Source organism: Nicotiana attenuata, unplaced genomic scaffold, assembly GCF_001879085.1.
Source record: "Nicotiana attenuata strain UT unplaced genomic scaffold, NIATTr2, whole genome shotgun sequence".
NCBI classification, from domain to species: Eukaryota; Viridiplantae; Streptophyta; class Magnoliopsida; order Solanales; family Solanaceae; genus Nicotiana; species Nicotiana attenuata.
In genome coordinates this window covers 131873-152831 of record NW_017672008.1, presented here as the reverse complement: position 1 = coordinate 152831, position 20959 = coordinate 131873, and the positions used below count along the sequence as shown (strand labels likewise).

Sequence of the window (20959 nt, the reverse complement as noted above, 5' to 3'; positions counted from 1 at the left end):
ACGAGCAATTAACACCAGTTTCCGGGCTTTGGCAATGTAATCATCAATGTTGGCAATGCCTACATTGGCTTCTTCCAAAGTCTTCCTCTTCATATGATACATAGCATAGATCTTCTCGAAGACAAGATCTTCTTGATCCTAGAGTTTTGCTCGGAGTTTTTCTATTATGGCCTGGAGCTCTTCTATTTCAGCCTTCATTGCGCCGAGTCGGGAATCAAGCTCAACGTTGGTGGTTAAGTGAAGGCGATTTTTCTCCCTTGTTTTCTTGAATCTTTCATCCATTTTGGCCCTCTTCTCCTCGGTAGCAATGGCCTCCTCGATTTTGGAGCATAAGTTGGACTTCAAGTTGTTAATTTGTTCCTCGAAGGTAGACTCGCACTCGGCAGCGGCGGTCATAACATCATGAAGTTCGGTCCACTTAGACTTAGCCTCTTTGAGATCTTCATGCAATTGAGAAGTTTCTTGGCTTTAGGACATTCGGTTTGCTATAACTGAGCCTCGAGCTCGCTCATCTGTGCAAATTTTGCCTCCAACATCGAAAGGCGCTCGGCGAGCTGGTTCCTTTTAGTCAAAAGTCAATTTAGCTCGGAAGCAAGTTCTTGCTTATCTAGGATCAACCTTTGCAGGCCCTCGTAATCAAGAAGGTTGGCTTAAAAAAGGTTGGAATCAAGGTTATTATCTCCAAGTACAAACAGAAAAGAAGATAGAAAGAAGTTAGGATGATACCTGCGCCGAACAGTGCATGTTGTTGTTTATCAGGCACTCCCCAGAAAGGGAGCCCATCATCCTTCTCTGAAGCCAGTGGCTTCAGGTAATTAGCAAGCTCTACCGGCTTGGATAAAATATGGCACTCTTTCGAAATCGAAAGAGTGGAACTTCGCCTCCCTCGAGGATCTTGGGAAGGTATTGAGTAAGTGTTACCCAAGTTCCCGTGGTCGGGAGACCGTGGGGGAGAAACACTCCTTTCATGTACAGCTGGTGCCAGTAGAGGGGATGTGGTCGGTACTGGTGAAGAAAGGTCAACAGGTATCGATGGGTAGGAAGTTGTTGGTGTAGATGGTGAAGAGGCAGTCGGTACGGAGGGGGCGGCAGTTGAGGCCGACTCAGTAGTCAGTGACAGAGAAAGGTCAGGGTCGAACTCCTCAAATGGAGCATCGGAATGGATCAAAAAATGGAAATTAGCATTTTCAATTATACCCATCTTACCCCAAAGCGCCTGAAATTCCTCTAACGATGGATTTTAGAGCTCCCCCGGTTGAGCATCCTGTTAAGCTGATGAAGATCTTCTTCTCCTTTTAAGGGAAGCCTCTTCATCACTTGCTTCCCCTTCATAATCGAGGACCACTGTGACTGTGGCTGGCTCGGTTGATTTTTTCTTTATCCCTTTTCCCTAGGTCCCGGATGAGGATAAATGCCTCCTCTTCGGTTTCTTATGCTGGGGAGTTCGGGAGGAAGCACCTTCACCGGAGGTGTGAGTGGTTTCACGAGCCCTCCTCCGGTTAAGGGCACCTTGCAGCACCACCTTTGCATCCTCCATCGGCTCATCGAGAACGTCGACATCGGGGCACACAACGGAACCCTTAGAAAGCCCTATACAAGCAAAGAGGTGATTAGTAAATTGCTTTTAAACCAGTAATATTGAAAGGAAGAGGAATTCTACTAACCATGATTCTTAGCTCTCCACCCATATTTGGGAGCCATCTCTTTCCACCGTCGGGATTCCGGAGTTGTAACATCCAAAATTTTCTGAACCCGTGGTGGTTCCCAGAAAGTAGCTTAAACAAAGGAAGAAAAAAGAAAATCAATCAAGAAAACAAGAAATTATCTTATCACGACGAAAGAAAATGAATATCCAAAGACTTATGGAACTGATTCCACGACTCGGGGAAAGCTGGAGTTGTGGTGGGGATGATGTCCCTGGTAGAAATAACAACGAACCGTTGCATCCATCCACGATCGTTGTCATCTTCTACGCAGGTGAGAAGGGTGTGGTGGCTACGCTTAATAAAGTTTAACACTCCCCCACAGAAAATTTTGAGGGATTAGAGGTTCATCATATGTGCGAGAGTTGGGGTTCCCGTTCTCACTGCACCACTGACGAAGGCAGGCCACCGTGCAACATATCGATGGGCCTTCTTATGGCAAGCAGACCTGATACAGGTGGCAGAATTCCATATTTATTGGGTCAAGTCCCTCACTCGACCCCAAAGTGAAGGGACCCAAAGTAAAGGGATATGTATAGACGTACATAAACCCCTCTCTGTAGTAGGTAACTCATTCTACCCATCTGGGGAGAGGATTTCAATATTGGAGCACTTGCAGTCCTCCTTCACAGCAGGGATACTAGAAGGTCGAATGGAGAAGGGTTACCTGCGAATTGGCCAAAACCTACTGCTTTGGGAATTCGCAAATGAAGTTTGTTCTTGGAGATCGGATGCGGTGCTGAGATGAAGAGGCATAATGGTGTTTACAGTTGGAGGCTCAGAATCGACGTCAACCTCTTTGTATTTGTTTTTCTTTAAGCCTCCACCGAAGAGAAGGCCAGTGTTTTCGAAGGTAGCAGTGAAAGACGACATAGTGGTAAAAGATTTTTGAAAATGTTCTTAATGAGAAAGTTGAATGTTGTACAAAAAGCTCTAAAGAAATTCAGAGAAAGCGAAAGAGTTGTAGAAGTAGTGAAAGTGAAGAAGTCAAAATATTGAGTAGCGGAGAAATTATCGATGGCAAAAACCATGGTCATGATTATCTCGAAAATTGGCAAAAATATTTGCTGAATCACGGGGCAACACGTGTTTGGGGTATTAAATGCGAGAAGACGTGCGTCCCTTCAAGTGTTAGAGACTGTTTAGGAACTTTTCCGCCAAGAAAGAAATCTTCATCCACTTTCCGCTAACACTGAATTGCATCAGCGAAAAGTAGGGGGACTATCTGTATGGGGTGAAATTGGTTGATAATAGGTGGTCGAATGATAAAGTAACACGTGGAACCGAAGACAGGCAAAGGACGAGTCGAAAAATAATTGACATCAGGTGCAAAATTTATGACTGGTACCCGGTGGATACCGAAGGAAGCATAACCGAAAATAGAGATTCAAAGACTTGACATCAGATAAGCAAATTAATGAGTAGCTGTTACAAAGAATATTTGCATTCAAAGCCGGTCGTTATATGCCCATCAATGATATTTTTATTCTCATTCAAGCGGAGCTTGATTCTAGGATCTTGTCTCCCTAGGTAGGGCTATAAATAGCAGGATTAACAACCATTGTAGGGACACGAAATATTCTGCACACAACATCTATAATCTATTTTCTTACTACGATAAACTCAAGCACTTGAAGTTTTTCTTGCTCTTGTCATCGGAAAGGCTACGTCCTTAACCAGGCTTGTTATTTCCTTTAATTTTATTCGTTAATCTAATTTTTGTTCTTATTTATTTTATTATTTTTGGATCAAATCGATTCGCTTGTCTGTAAACCACGCAAATGTATCGTTTTACGGGTAAATGAATATCAAGGTTGAGTTTGCATGTGATATGTGCAAATTTATCTCCAAGTTTTCCCAAATTTACCATTGTTGCTCCAGTTAGCAGTTAGAGTGCGAATCAATTGAGGCATTTAAAAGATAAATAAAATGTAGTTTAGACAAATATATTTATAATGAGGTTACCAAATGTCTTTGTTAATAGGGGTAAATTTTTATCCGTATTCGATTTTTGCACAAATTATTCTAATCTACCATGGTTAAGTGATAAATTGTTGTAAAAATATCTATTAATTAACTATATTTTAACGTTAACAGTGTATGTGAAAAAATTTATTATGCATTCATTGAGTTGATATAAGCACCGAGGGCTAGTAAGTTTGGATAGTCACGAGAAATTCGGTTTAACTTATTTCCTTATTTTTGACGCTATCCTGTTCAGTAAAAGACCTTATTAGGCTCCTCGAAATACTTAATTGTGTATATAGAAAAAAATTGATTAATAACAAACTCTTAGTAGAAAAGAATCTATGAAAATTCTTTTAAAGAAATTAAAGAACTTTATTGCTTGCTGTCAAACTAGGATATACGGTAGAAAAAGGAATGATCTGTTCTTTTTCTTTTTTTTAAATTATCTGTGTAATACTTACTCCCAGACTCTTTGTTTAGTTTTTAAGGAATGTGTAAGTGTTGGTAATTCCTAGTTGGTAGTAATGCAAAGTAAAAGATTCTTAGTGGGTATCTTTTTTTTTCAAACTTCTTTGTCTAACATATGAAAGTTTCATATGAATTGGGAAGAGCTCTATTTTCCTCTATATATTGAGTTGTCCTTTATTAGGCTAGTAAAAGAGGGTGGCTTCATATATAAAATACATATATTATTATATATTAATATACAAAAGTTATACATATTTTGTCGACTATTTTTTTTAGAGCAATTAAACGGTATAGTTTTCCCTAATTTTAATCCTTGTAGCAGTTGTGATATAATTTGTGTAACAACTACAAATTAATTCTTCCTTTTGTAAGAGTCAAACTAGCTAAACTTGTACATCAATGTTTCAACGTATATCAACATAAGCTTATTTAGGAAGTGTCCATTGACAGCAAGGAACTGATCGAAAATATGAGCAGCACATAATCAACATGGATAAGTTCTCTAGAAAATTGAGAAAGGAGACAACTCAAGATTACGTACCTTTCTTTTCGATTAAGCAAGTTCTGATAAATGCCGTCTGTGCAGCTTACCAACAGACAGTGAACTGAGTTAAGTATGACACCCTTCAATAAGGATCGTATTATCAAACGTCATTTTGCCGAAAATATACATTAAATAACATTTTTCTAAAAATAATATCTACATATATAATAAATTTACAAGCTTAATTAGATCCTCTCTAGCGCCATATAAGCACACATACAAGTCTAAGTGTGATAATAGTTCAATACAGTTCATGCAAGGCGTGCACGCTGATGTAGGCAAATGTGAAAATCGCGAATGAGACAAGCATATATCGAGTCAAATTTACCAGAAGAAAACGTGAAGATCGTGTAACTTTGCCAAAAAATGGGATAAAGTAATAACAGATTCCAGAACACCAGTTACGTACATGTCGCCTAGCTCACTACTTTTCTCTACATTCTTTTTATATTTTTGGTTCAATTACTATCACATTTCAGCCGTGCCTAGGTGCCTTCGTTCTCTTGTTATTTAAAGTCAAATATTTGCCCCTTTTTAAAAAAAATCTTTTCACTAGAATTTTGAGTAAAGAATAATGATGGAGAAATTCAGGTCTCTAGCATTCTTGATTATACTCTTGTTCTATGTTCAGTCAGTAAAATCAGAATTTCCTCTGGCACCAGCATTATATGTTTTTGGGGATTCATTATTTGACAGTGGCAATAATAATGTTTTGCCAACTTTTGCTAAGGCTGATTTCAAGCCTTATGGTATAAATTTCAATGGAGGAGCTACTGGAAGGTTTACAAATGGGAAAACTGTTGCTGATTTTATTGCTGAATTTCTTGGATTGCCCTTCTCTCCACCTTACTTGAGTTTACGAGGTTCAGTAAAACTCACAGGGTTAAATTATGCATCTGGTTCATGTGGTATTTTGCCTGAAACAGGAAATATCATCGTAAGAGATGCACAACTTCTTCTTCTTCTTCTTTTGTTATTTTTTTTGTTCACTTGATTTTGTTGAACTTCACTTTTGGAAGGAAATGAATTAGTAGCTGTTTTAATCCTGCTAACAGTCTTCGCACTTCATTTCGTTCTAAAAGAAATTTGATTTCACCCAGCAGGGCGAAGGGGAAGGAAGAGATGGGTGGTCAGGGAACAAAAACGAGAGAGTGGTCGTAGCCCCACTCTCACTCTTCCCCATGCCTATTTGTTCACCCAACCCCGAAGAAATGTAGAACTCTTTTTTTTTAATAAATAGATAAAGCCATGATCATCTAAAAGATAAACCATAAATACCTATAGATGCAAAGCTAATGGGGTTCAACTGAATCTCTTTCGTCGGAAAATTATACAGTGCAAGTAGAAAAATATATTTTTTTGCATAAATACTGATGGTTGAATACAACAAGTTTTTACTGTAGTTGGTAAAGGTAGTTTAAAATTTTCATTGATTAAGTCTTGTGGTTCAAATCCTAGTTGTGGCTTTTTTCTAATTCTCCCCTTATTAGAATTTTGTCACTGAAATAGCTATATAGTGGAACTAGTTATTTTGAAAGCATGTAACTTGTTAAAACATATTAAATTATAAATTTATTTATACATGTGAGTGTATCTAAGTTAAATCCTAAGTTCCTAACCCAAATAGTTCTTTTCCTGATTTTTGGCAGGGGAAGTGCCTGCATTTATCTGAGCAGGTTGATTTATTCCAACGAACGGTGGAGCAAGAATTGCCTAAGCAATATGATGATCCTGAGGAGCTTTCCAGTTATTTGTCAAGGTCCATTTTTCTCATCTCCACAGGCAGCAATGACTACGTAAACAACTACCTACAGCAAAACTTCTATGACAAAAGCAAACACTACAGTCCTCAATCCTATGCCAAACTTCTCATTCATGCACTTTCTCAACAATTTCAGGCAAGCCCTAGCTCCTTGGTAAAAGTATAAACAAATTTTTACACGATCAGTGTAATTTAACCTAGTTTAACAAATTACCACATGTTAAAATTCGGTTAAATTAGTCTTATGTGAAAAATTGCTCGTAGTTATTTTCTAAGTAACCTGATTATAATGAAACAAACTCGCTTAAATATTATTATACTGAGCATGCATGAATTAATGTTGTGGATATTGTGCAGAGGTTATATCGGTTAGGAGCTAGAAAGGTAATAATGTTCGAGATAGGGCCAATTGGTTGTGTTCCATCACTTACAAAGCAGCTAAAACACAATGGACTTTGCGCTGAAGAATATAACAATCTTGCGGTAATCTTCAACAACCTGCTCCGTGACATGCTCAACAATCTCACTTCCACTCTCAAAGGCTCCGCATTTATTCTTGGCCATGCTCACTGGCTTGGCTACGACGCTGTCACCAATCCTTCTACTTATGGTAATACTGTCAAATCTCTATACAACATCCCCTTTATTTCGATATTTTTTTTTGTTGTTATAGTGAAGCGTTGTTATAGAAAACATCTACTATTATAACATAACACGAAAAGTTTATTCCAAAGAAAACTTGGCCATTATGAAATGTTGTTATATAGCTAATTTTATGGATGATTATGCATCGAACCACGGGTCTATTATAGAAAATCATGAAACTAATTTTCGTAGCTAACAAGTACATTTATGTAATCTTATATTTCACATCAAATTGAAAATCACAAGAAATTCATTAATCTAGCGTCGGAAATTACAAATAATTAAGCTGCCACAATAGATAAGACTGTCAAATAAGCACCACTACGTCACACATCAAATCCATATCCACATCACAACACACACACACACACACACACACACACACACACACACACACATATATATATATATATATATATATATATATATATATATATATATATATATTGTCATCATTTTCCCATTTCTCTCAATTATTTACCTCCGTTTAATACATAGTTTCCCGTTTTAAAAGTTGAAGTTTATTAGCAGACATAAGATATTAGAAGTTACTAGTTTAATTTTATCTTATGTGGCAGCTTAGTTGTAATTTCCGGTGCCGGGTTGACTAATTTTTTTTTTTTTTGGATGATTTTTGTTTTATGCGAAGTATAGTATACTTAATTAGCTTGATGTACTTCTTTTTTTTTTTTGGTTACAAAAATTAATTTTATGACTTTGTTGCAGTTTGATGAGGAGTATCTTTGAAATGATCAACTGATCCTAGCGAGAAATTTATGTGTATTTTAGTCAAACATGATTAAAATTGAAATATTTTATCTTTTGTAGGTTTAATGGATCCAATTGGTCCCTGTTGCGTCACTTGGGCAAATGGGACATCAGCTTGCATACCTGAACTTGTGCCCTGCCGCAATGCAGATAAACACTACTTCTGGGATGGTTATCATCTTACTGAAACCGTGTATAGGTTTATCGCCACAAAATGTTTCAATGGGACTGATGTTTGTATTCCCAAGAATATTAAGGAGCTTGTGGAAGATTGACAAATTAAAGACTTTGTTCTTTAAGGAAAAGTGTTTAAGCTCCAGTTATATATGTACAACTACGTGTAAAATGGACTTGGGAGAAGTTAGAAAATTGAAAAGCGGACCAGTAGAAGTTTGATATGAAGGATTGTTTAGTTACTTGGCGTTTTCATTTATCAAAACTCCGTTTATAATGAGAGCTCTATTGATATATATAGAGTACAAATATATGATGAGTAATACTCGAACAGTTATATCAAGTTTTACTGATATTTCTGTAAGTGCACCGAGGCAGAGCTAGAATTTGAAGTTTATGGGTTTGAAATTCTAATCCTTTCAAGTTACTCGGTTTAAATTGGTAACTTGTACATATTAAATAATTTTTTAAGTGGGGGATTGTTGGACTTTAAGCCATTGGGCTTTAAAGTAGAAGACGTGTGAATTGGAAATGGAGGGAAATTGAAAATTTGAAGAAGTGAACTTTTGTCTTGCACTTTGTCCCTCATTGGTGAGGGACAACCACATTTGTGTGCTTATATATAGAATCACTTCTTAAAGCTCTTAAAAGGAGTTGAAGAGAATGAACCCTCGCGCCGTCGTCGTCGCTCGGCTTCGGATTTTGGATTTTGGATTTTGGATTTATCAAATGATCGATCGATAAGATTATTTTTGGATAAAATTTATTTAATTATTTAATAATTAATTAAATGCCAAATCACTGCTGAAAATACGCCAGAACCCTGCTGAAGGTTCAGAGGGCTCTCTGACTGCGGTTCTGCCGCGACCGCGGTAGAACCGCGGCAGGCTGATTCAGAGAGCCTCTCTGACCGCGGTTCTGCCGCGACCGCGGTAGAACCGCGGCAGGCAGCGTATTCTTCTGAAAAGGCACCTTTTCCAGACACCTCTTCTGATAATTGCCTATAAATTCTGAGGCAAGGCTCCATTTTCTACACACGAAAAACACTCCAGAACTTCTTTCTTTCTGAATATACTGCATCCTAATTCGCAGTCTCTCTCTCTCAAATTCGTAAGTGTGATTTTGCTCCGTTCTTTGAGTTCGTTGGTATCCTGCAATTTGTTATTGCCACTGTTGCAGGAAGGTTTATTTCCGTTTTATCCTGGGAGGATTTAATCCATTACCTTAGCAACGTGTGAGGGGGTTAAAATTCCTTAAGGACACACAAGAAAATTGTGGACTCGGAATATTTCTTAAACTCTTCTGTTTTTCCAGTTTCTTTTATTTTTCTAACAGTTTTTCCTGATTTTTGGTTTAACACAGTAACGTTCACAGAGCTTAAATCACACCCCCTAGGAGTGCGGCTCTTCTCGGACCCTGTGTGAATGCAGGATGCTTCGTGCACCGGGCTGCCTTTTATAAGGGGAACCTTGGAGCAACGCTAAAGTTGTATCTGTGTAAACTATAGGTCACGGGTTCGAACCGTAGAAGCAGCCAGGGTAGGTTGTCTACATCACACCCCTTGGGGTGCGAGCCTTCCCCAAACAATGCATGAATGAGGAATGGTTTATACACGAGTCTACTGTTTAAATATAGAGCTTAGATCAAAATTATTGGGTTTAGCCGAACACCTATCTTCGAGGCAAACTCCGCCCCTTAAACGGCTCTTTGGATTTAAATGGTATTTTGCATATTTACTAAGTGAGGAGTAAAGCTATTTTTATCGAAAGATTTCTCATTTTCAAAAATTAAATCCGCAAAGAGACTTGAGATAACGAATAGTGGTAAGCACAAAGAGAATCTCCATAGCACAATGCCAACCCTTAATTGAGAAAATAGTAGGAAGAATAACATCATGGACTACCAGATTTCTATCCTATGCTGGAAGAATACAGCTTATCAAAAGTATCCTATTTTCTGTGCAGACATACTGAGCACAAATATTTGTGCTGCCTAAAAAGATTACATAGTTAATAGAGGCTATTTGCAGGAGTTTCCTATGGACAGGTGAGAGCAATGTGTCTAAGGAAGCTCTATTAGCATGGGAGAAGATTTGCATGCCCAAGACAGCAGGAGGGTTTAACATCATGAATATAGCATTGTGGAATAAAGCAGCAATATGCAAACATTACTGGGACCTATGCAGAGAAAAGAATAAGTTGTGGATCCAATGGATTCATAGCTACTATATTAAAGGCAAAGATGTATGGGGTATGCAGGTGAAGCAAGCATCATGGTTGTGGGAAAGATACTAAAAGCACAGGAAACACTTGTTAAGGCAAGATTCAGCTATGAAGAGGTTAAGAGAATCAAGAAGTGCAGTATAAAAACAATATATCACAGGCTGCGTGGCACATTTGAAAAGGTGAGATGGAAAAAAGTCGTATGCCAGAATGCAGGATGTCCGCGATGGATCTTCCTGTTAACATTGACGGCACATGGCAAGCTATGCACGAAGGATAGACTACAGAAATGGGGTATGCATGTAGAGGCTGAATGTGTACTTTGCAGAAAAGGGAGAGAGAGTGTTCAGCACCTGTTTTTTGAGTGTAAATATTCAAAAGCACTATGGAGCAGTATGTTAACTTGGCAAGGAGTTAGTAGGAGAATACAGGGATGGGATCAAGAGCTGATATGGGCTATACACATAACCAAGCAAAGGAACCCAAAGTCAGAACTGTTCAAGATGATACTAGCTGCAACAGTGTACTATGTGTGGCAAGAACGAAATGCAAGAATATTTCAGACAAAAGCAAGGGGATGGGAAGCACTATGCAAGAAGATTGTGCAAGATGTTCACTGCAGAAACAACAAATACTTAGAAGCAAGGTTGAATAGCCTTAATTGGTATCCTTATAATAGATAGATATATGTTTATGTTAAAGGAGGGGAGGGGAACATAGAAGAGTAGGATGGAATGTATGGGTTTCGTATTACTTGTAAATATTTTTCCCTGGTAAATAGAAAGTTTAATTACCAAAAAAAAAATATAAAAGCTATTTATACTGTTATTGTATACTTCCTAAGTTATAATTTATATGTTTTAGTTTTCTTTTTAGTATGTTTTAGGAGCATGTAATATTTCAATATTTTTAATTCTATTATTTTAATTTTTACCCTTAATAACATTGACATTTAAGATTACAACATTCAAAAAGTATTTTTAGTTTATTATACATATTTTTAGTTTAAGATCTTAAGATTTAATGTTTTTATAGATTGCTAAATTTCGTGTTAATTCAAATTAAAATACGTACTCTATCCGTTTCAATTTATATTACTCTCTCCGTTTCAATTTAGATGAGGTAGTTTGACTCGCCACGAAGTTTAAAAAAAAGACTTTTGAAACTTGTGATTTTAAAAGCTTAAGGGTTAAAAGCTTTGTGGGGCCATGATATTTTTGTGGTTATAAAAGTTTTTCATTAAGGGTAAAATGGGTAAAATAAAGAGTTAAAAGTTGAATTATTTCCAAATTTAAAAATATATCATTTATTTTGGAACAGACTAAAAAGGAAAGTACGTATCTAATTTGAAACGGAGAGAGTAACTTTTTTTTTTTTCCAGTTCGTAACAAAAAGAATGACCATTTTCATATTTAGAAACAATTTACCTTTATGTAATGATTTATACCATACAAAATATTTTTATACCACAAGTTTAAAAAATTTCTCTCTTTTCTTAAATTTAGTGCCCGATCAAATAAGTTTACATAAATTAAAATAGTGAGAGTATAAAATAAAACCGATTGATGTAAATTAAGCATATCGTTAAAATGGTATGCCATGGACCCACGGTGCTACAAGCTGTACTCAAAGGACTTTAGATGGACATTACGAGAGTACATTACTCAAATGGTCATTGAACAATCCCAAATTATCTTTTAAAGTTACTTTTCTTTCGTTTGTAACAACAAAGTCACTAAACTATGCCTTTGCACTCAGAAGGTCACTCAACTAGATTTCTAAATTTTGGATTGCCAAATACCTATTTTACCCTCTAAATTATAAATATTTATCTTTTTTTATTATTTTTAAACTTTTTAATATTGTGATTTTTTTCTTTCTAATTTATATTATGAACTTAGCTATAGAATAAATTAATATTATTTATAAATTAAAAAAATAAAAAGTATTTAAGTATATATAATGGTGGAATAATAAAATAACGAGCATAGTAAAAAAATTAATTAGAATAATTTGTTAGTAATAATAATTTTAGTATTAACAACAAAAATTCAAAATTTATTTACACAACTCAGAATGAAAGAAATAAAGGTTGTAAAATATATATTACATGCACGTAACATAAAAATAATTATTTAAATAAGGATATTTTTATAATGTACATTATATATTCTTGAAAATTATGCTCAATTACATTATTATGTTTCTACCAACTTTCCGACGACACAAAGTTATGTCACCGGAAAGCAGCAGGATTATCTATATAGGGTAAAATATGCTATGTTAAGTCGTGCATGGAATATATATATATATATATATAATTTAATTGAGCATAATTTNTATATATATATATATATATATATATATATATATATATATATATATATATATATAGCCAAATTGAGCATAATTTCAAGAATATGTAATGTATATTAAAAAATACTTTTATTTAAATAATTATTTTTATATTACGTGCATGGAATATATATTTTACAACCTTTATTTCTTTCATTCTGAATTGTGTAAATAAATTTTTAAATTTTTATTGTTAATACTAAAATATTATTACTAACAAATTATTCTAATTTAGTTTTTTACTATGCTCATTATTTTATTATTCCAGCATTATATATATGCTTAAATACTTTTTATCTTTTTAATTTATAAATAATTTTTATTTATTCTATAGGTAAGTCCATAATATAAATTAAAAAGAGAAAAATTATAATATTAAAAAGTTTAAAAATAATAAAAAGAAGATACATGTTTATAATTTAGAGGGTAAAATAGGTATTTGGCAATCCAAAATTTGGAAAATCTAGTTGAGTGACCTTCTGAGTGCAATAGACATAGTTCAGTGACTTTATTGTTACAAACGAAAGAAAGGTGATTTTAGAATAATTTAGTGACCATTTGAGTAATAGACTCACATTACGAGCTAATCATTCACACAGCAAAATTGATTATTGATTAGACAGCCGCGTGTCAGACAAAAACACCAGAAAAAAATAATCTCTTTTTCTCCGTACAACTCACATACGTCTTAACGTCTCATTACATCCATCTCAACAAAACTATGCATAATTTGTGATTTTGTAAAGATAGCCGTATTTTAATTGAACACAACATAATATAGCGTTCAAATTTGCAGGCTTGTCCAAATCATCCACATACATGTTCCTATATGTATCACGATTTCGTCACGTATTTGTAGGAAGACGAAGCTGTTCTTGCAAACATATATCTGTATGTATACAGTTTAAATATATCAATTATTTGGGAGTGATTTTTGGATAATTGTTTCGTTATACCTATGCAATTTTTTTCTCTCAAAGTATAGTTGGTCCAAACGCGGATAAAGGAAGATGGTGTTAAAATAGTTTTGAGGCTAATTGATTGATTGATAAATTTGTATATACAATAGATAGGGGAAGCGATGGGAGCTGTGACGTCGTCGATGGCGGCAAAGTTTGCATTTTTTCCGCCAAATCCGCCGTCGTATGGGGTGGCGGTGGAAGAATCAACGGGAAAACTTAAGATGACAGAGGTGGTACAGAGGGAAGACGTGGACATTTTGAAGCTAGGGACGAAGAGAGGGACGGAGATTATGGCCATGTACGTGAGGAATCCGGCGGCAAAACTGACGCTGCTATACTCTCACGGCAACGCGGCTGATTTGGGGCAGATGTACGATTTGTTCACCGAACTTAGTCTTCATCTCCGGGTCAATTTGATGGGGTATCCTTCTCTCTGCTCTTTTTTAGTACTCTCATTTTGTATCGCTGTTTGGGTACAGTTTAAAAGGAAAAAATAAAACCTTTTGATACATACCAAAAATTTGAGAATGAATTGTATACAACGGGATGTGTTTATCAAGACTTTGCTGTCTGGCAGCTGGAATTCCAAATCCGTAGGTGCACTTCTTAATGTGTGTGTGTGTGTATGCATATTTAAATATTAAAAGAAAATGTAAAAATTTATATCTTAAGTACTATATTAATTTTCTATGTCATATTTGAAACAGTGAGTTTCTATATGCTGGATTATACTCTTGTTTTTGAGTCCTATGGGGTTCTGTTATGTATGCGCTTGCCAATTCAAAACAGAATGAAGTTACATTAAGCCTAATGTCGTAGATGAATTTTTGCGATTCAGGAATAAGCTTGTGCTTGTTGCAGAAAACTTTGACCCAAAGGAGATAATCTATTATTCCTAGTTATTTTGTATATGCTCTCTTCATGTGAACAGAACACTAGTGGATGAATGATCTCCTCACTGTTGTTGTGATATTACCCTCCCCCCATGCAAATTTGACATTTCAGTGATACTTTCACGTGGTTTGGGAACTACTATTTCCAACCTGACCTGGTGCATATGCCTTAATGTTGACACAACTTGTTTCTTCTATGGCAAAACATAAGCTTTCTTCTTAGTTACATGGTTTATAAAAAGTGACAGAACATGTAACATTGACATATACCATCTTGGAAATCTCTCATGCTCGTCAGAGACTTCCTGGTCTTCAAAGTCCGGGAGATGCTCACTTTTCCTTCTCCACTGGATTTCTTCCTCTCCTCGCTTTTAATCTGAGTGCCTAATTTAATTTGAACGGCACCTTTGGGCAGAGGAAGCTTGAAGGAACAGTTGCTGCAAGTTTTGGAAAGTTTGCTTAGTCTTTCTTTTGTGGAACACTGAAAGTCTTGACTTTAAATCCCACCCCTTAATTTATTTAAAAGAAGATAAACATATGGAATCCAAATTACCTCAAAAATTCTGAGTTTCCTCTCTTTTCTGGCAGGTATGACTATTCAGGGTATGGACAGTCCACTGGCAAGGTATGAAATATATCTGTTGATGATTAAATTTAGGCAGTTTGAGATGAAAGTGTTTGACTGTGCAATCTTATTTTGCTATAGCCGAGTGAGCAAAACACTTATGCCGATATAGAAGCTGCATATAAGTGTCTTGAAGAGACATATGGGGTGAAGGAGGAGGATATAATATTGTACGGACAGTCTGTTGGTAGTGGACCAACATTAGATTTGGCATCCCGCTTATCAAGATTGAGGGCTGTGGTTCTACACAGTCCAATTCTCTCTGGAGTTCGCGTCTTGCATCCAGTTAAGCGGACATACTGGTTTGACATATATAAGGTTAACTTTCTATTCGTGGCAGTTATGTGGAGCTTTATTTGACCTATTCTTTTATGTAATATTATTTTGTATTCAGCTGTTTTTCTTTCTTTTCTCTATGCAGAATATAGACAAAATACCATTGGTTGAGTGTCCTGTCCTCATTATCCACGTGAGTATCCATATTTTCTTCATGAATATATCACATTTAATTAGGAATTTTTTGTCATGGATCGGTAAGCGACGATAAGTAGCAAAACTGACTCACTGGTTCAAGGCTGCAATCTAGAAGGTTTGGCTTCCATCTTGTTGAACTCTTTTACGACTCCTCCATAGCTGCTGAGTGCTGTCCTCTTCTTCTAGGCCAAATTCGTTGTAATTTTTGGTTACAAACTGATGAGTCACTTGGTTTTGCGGTTGATTGGTCAAAAGATGAAACTGGGCTTTCAAGCCAGAAAGGAAGTCCTCTAACTCATCTAATCCCAAGAAAAAGAAGCCACCGCATATGATTGCAAGTACATTAGTATCACCGAGTCAAAAGAAAAGCAGGTGGCATTGCTTAGCTTAGGACCCTTTGCTGCAGCCGATTTGCCTGTTGAGGTGGATATTCTAGTTTCAATGCGTGTTCGTTGCTATTGTGCCTCCGGTTTGACCAAGTCAAGCCTCCCAATAGGAAACTTGTAAACTTTTGTGGGAGTAACAATTCAATTTACTCCCTTATTCCTCTTCCTCCTTCCAGTCTTTCCCTGCCAGCTTCTACTCCACTCCTGTCCCTGCCATTTTCCACCGTTCTTTTTGTAATGCATTTTGTTCATCTCTTTTCAGTTTTCCTTGTCCTTACATTACCTTATCTCATTGACAAAATGTCTTGTTTTTATCAATTAATCATGAATACGGCGGATCCAGGATTTAAACTTTATAACTTTTAAGATTTTTAGCATTGAACCCGTTATATTTTTTTAAGTTATGGATTCATATCTACTATTTATTACAATTTCAGTGAAGTTTTACATATAAATTTATGATCCGCGCCGAAAGTTATGGGTTCAGTTGAACCCGTACCTACAATGGTACATCCGCCCCTTGATAAGTTATGCCTTTGTTTTTCAATTGATTGTTACCCAACTAAAGGAATAGTATAAAAAATTAATTCAGTACCCGAGAGAATGGTAGAGATAGAAGACCTGTATAGTTTGGATGGATTGACTCCTTGGGCAGAATCAAGTACTGTTATGGTGGCACTTGCTTCTAGAATTTCTTGCTGACATCCCCATTTGATCTTTTTTTACATTAATTTCTAGGGCACTGCAGATGATGTTGTGGATTGTTCCCATGGTAAGCAGCTGTTTGATCTATGTAAGCAAAAATATGACCCGTTGTGGGTTGAAGGTGGTAACCATTGTGATTTGGAGCTCTACCCCGAATACATAAAACATCTGAAGAAGTTCTTATCAGCTGTTGAGAAATCTACGGTTTCTAAAAATGGAAATGCACCAAGTACGGACCAAATAGATAAACTTGAAACATCGAAATAGCAGAGATTGTAGACACAGGCCATGCAAACACCAGAAGGAGAAATCTAGAACAAGTACAGAAAAGCGAGAGAAACCCTATAAGCAAAGCACAGATCAGATAGATTTACCAAGCAAGAGTATCGATCTAGCAGAAAGGACCAATAACAATTTGGACCTGCCAGAGAAAGCAAGAAACATGTTTGTGTAAATTTTCTACTTTTTGTTATACTTCTTGTGTACAGGAGATTTTCTCACTTCAATGAAATTAGTTTTCTTCATAAAAAAGAGAAGCAAGAAACAGCATTTTCTTCATATTATACTAGCTGGCTAAGAGTGTCTTTCATCTTTTATTTCCTCGGGCTAATTAGCATGATCTTGTATAAAACGCGATTGTTTACCCTCGAATCCGGATAACAATTGAATTTATATGGGGTTTTAAGGATCCGTGAACTAAAAGATACAAAAGGTTTTTAGGTTAAGGAAAATAAAGATAAAGACTCAACAATTGCTGTTAAAGTAAATAATCGCAGAATATAATATTGCTTAGAACAATTGTGCTTGATCCTCCTCAAGAATTTAGAGAGATCCCCCTTTATACATTCTGATTAAGGGTAAAAATAAGGTAGGTCAATTGATTACATCGTGGATCCCTGTAATTACGCCTTAATGGCCTGAAGTGGTTGAGAAAATCACGTTTGGGCGAGATATCCGGCGACGCTTGGTTATCCGTTACGAGTCCGGCTTTCGACCTTGTGTGTTTCTCCATCCGGTGGTGACTCCTATCGAGCTCTGTAACGGTCTCGAAATGACTCGACCTCGGTTGTAGACGTGGCCGTCGTTCTACCTTGCATCCAGGTCGGGTTTGATGGCCCCGATTTGCTCCGGTCCGGACCCAACCCGGTCGGGCTCAAGCAAAAAAGGGTATCACCTAATACAGCGATCTCTGCTTTAACGAATGATAGGTTCTACTGGTAGCAGGTTTAATGATATTATGAGATCAGCCGTGTTATATATGCAATATCAACTGCTTCAAGAGTGTATAATTTCTCACCTATGAAAAAAGGGAATTTTTCAGTTAGCTCTATCTTTTGAGTGGTTTGATTGTTTTTGTAGTCATCTTTCCATCTCTTACTTTCAGTCTTGCTTTAATAGGCTAGTCATGTGTACAACTCCTAATTATAGAATTTAATTTTTTATTATTATTATTATTTTTATTTTTCCTGCCTATATTGAAATATATATATATATATATATATATATATACACACACACTTAAATAATTGAATATACAATTAGAGGAATATTAATAATATATTAATAATTTTAGTATTATTAATTATTAATAGTGGTATCATTAATTAATAGTTAAGTTTACAAAAGAAAAAGAGAAAAAAAAGAGGAAAAGCTTTCAAAAGGCTTAAAGCCTTGAACAAATTAGATTTAAAAAAAGGGCTCAAGGCTTAAAAGGCTTATACGAACAAACTTCTGTGCATTCACGTGAAGGCTAAAAAGCCTTATTCTAAATAGAGAAACAGAACATTGTTTCTTTCACGCAGCAAGCACAAAGGCTACGAAACAGAGGCAGTGACTCACGCAGTCAACGAAAAAAAATTTAGGATTCTTTACAAATCACAAATTCTTGAACTCAGGTATATAAAATTCCCTATTGTCAATTATTCTACAGTAGTAATAGGTAAGAATTGAATAGTTAATTCCCTTCTTCCTCTGTATCAATAGTAAATCCCATGTTTAGGTGTGAAACTTTAAAATTAATTAAAATGCACTGGTTGTTGTAGAATCAATTGTTTGACGGGTATAAATTGGACTGGGGTCTACGTATTGGCTCAAGGAGTTTTGAGGTGAGTTGATATAACTCTTTACTAAAGTGGTTTAACTCACAAAAGCACGCATACAAGGTGTTTGATGAATTGCTTAAAAGAGTTTATATTTACTTAATTGGACCGAGTGAGTACCTATTAACTTAGAATTGTTCTAGCAAAAGTTAAGATGATTTATTATGATATATGTGCAGAAATTTTCAGATTTTTGTGTTATTCTTATATGCTATTTTCATGTTGAAAATTTATGAAGAAGCAAGAATCTTTAGAAATACTTTTAGATGTTTATTTCATTCTTATGCCATGCTTTACATTTAAGGATACCAGCATGAGCATGTACATGATGTTCCAAAAAGAAAAGATTTAGAGTTGAAAAGTCACAAGAAGAAGTTTTAGAAAGAAGAGATTTTTTTGGGAGTATCCTTTATTCTGAGTAGGGGTCATCGTCCAGGCCGAGGGTCCTGACCAAAACGTTGACTTCCTGAAACTACTTGTGCCAAAGTAGGGAGCACACGAGCCGAGGGTCTCGTTGCTGAGAATTTACTTAGCTAAGCTAAGGTATGATACATGAGCGCTGAGACCATGAAGCGAGTGGCACCTCGTGGATTGGGCCTATTCGATCAGGTTGGGATCGAACCTGTGCCGGTCACACGGTGACTAAGACAGAAACAGGTCAGGATAGTTGGAACTCTCAAAATATAAAGAGAAGTAATTTTTTTAAGAAAAAGAAAAGAATTTCTTTTAGAAGATTCATAAACTGCTATTGTGCAATTATTTTAGAATTGTTCTTAGAGGCTTTATATTTTCTATGCATTTAGATTCTTTGCTCGTAATGTGTATTGTATTAAAGTTTCATCCCCTGTCGTTCAGACTCAATGAGTACAATGGATGGTATTGACGTTCTCTTTTGGGAACCTACGTTGGTCTGCGGTACAACGTAGGAACCGATTATGCAGGCGAGCAGGCTACAGTTTAGGACTCCCCTCCCTTCCAGTGCTATTGGTGAGCTCCGCTTTTGTTCGTGGAGTATTCCTTAGAGTAATCTTTATTTAGCTATTTCTTTGTTTACCTAGAGAACTGGCCAGGAAATCTCATTTCCTGAGTAATGCGTCAGTTTATCAGTAGAGGCTTCATAGACACAGTCGGTGGAATAAGATTCAGATGTTTTTGATAAAAGCTTAGCAGTATTTCATTGTTTACTACGAATAAAGTTTTGGAGTTGGCTTATTGTAGGTATTTAAATTAATTAAAAGTATTTGGTTATAGTGTTGCCTTATTGCATATAAAGTTTGAAGTTATAACAGATTTGATAAGCGCAGATGGTTCGTCGGTCATGTTTAGTGATTGGGTGCCGGTCCCGAATTGTTTAGAAAAATGGATCGTGACAAACTTGGTATCAGAGCCTCAGGTTTATGGAGTCCTAGGGGTCTATGAAGCCATGTTAGTAGAGTCTTGTTTACGGGTATGAAGCGCGCCATACTTATAAACAGGAGGCTACCAACATATAGGAAAAGTATCAATTTTCTCATACTTTAGATCGTGCAGTAGATCCTACCTCTAAGAAATTATCTAATGTATTTGTTTCTCCAAAACTCGCAGAAATGGCTCATACTCACAACTCTAACACTGACACTCAGGATGCTGCTCAAGAAACTATTGCTACTATTGTGGCTCAAGGCAGAACTAAAAAGGCTTCAACTCAGAAAAGAAAGGGTAAATATACAAATGGGGTTCAAGTACCCCGGGTTGAACATGAAGAAGGGGTGGAGCATGATGATCCAGTATCTTAGGATCCAGTGCCGCCCCCAACAACAGTTCCGGCTCAGACAATTATATCTCCATAGGTGAGTCAGATGTTTAATGTAGTCAACAGTGCTATGGAGATGTTTAAAGCCTTCATGGCCAACCAGAACGAGAGAAGAGATGAGATTTCACCTCAATCAAATAGACAGAACAATTCTGAGTCCTCAAGAGTGAATGAATTTTTGAAGTTGAGTCCTCCAGTGTTCCATGGTTCTATAGTTGATGAAGATCCAATGTTGTGGCTGGAGGGTGTGAAGAAAGCCCTCCGAGTGATTAAAGCATTTGATGATGAAGCTGTGGAGCTTGGCTGCTTACCAGCTTAGAGATGTGGCTGGCGCTTGGTTTGAGATGTGGGAAAAGGAAAGAGATGAAGATGATGGTCCGCCTACTTGGGAAGAATTTGAAGAGGCCTTCATGG

The 20959-nt window shown here is 36.3% G+C and overlaps 1 protein-coding gene and 1 pseudogene across 1 annotated transcript; both read left to right on the top strand.

The window, feature by feature from the left end:
• The first annotated feature begins 5174 nt into the window (after positions 1-5174).
• Positions 5175-8274, top strand: LOC109211308 (GDSL esterase/lipase 7-like). The gene is made up of 4 exons (XM_019374833.1): positions 5175-5620; positions 6333-6581; positions 6803-7055; positions 7919-8274. The coding sequence occupies exons 1-4, from the start codon at positions 5258-5260 to the stop codon at positions 8131-8133; spliced, it is 1080 nt and encodes a 359-aa protein (XP_019230378.1). The 5' UTR covers positions 5175-5257; the 3' UTR covers positions 8134-8274.
• Positions 8275-13306: 5032 nt separating this feature from the next.
• Positions 13307-17219, top strand: LOC109211311 (annotated as a pseudogene).
• The last annotated feature ends 3740 nt before the right edge of the window (positions 17220-20959 follow it).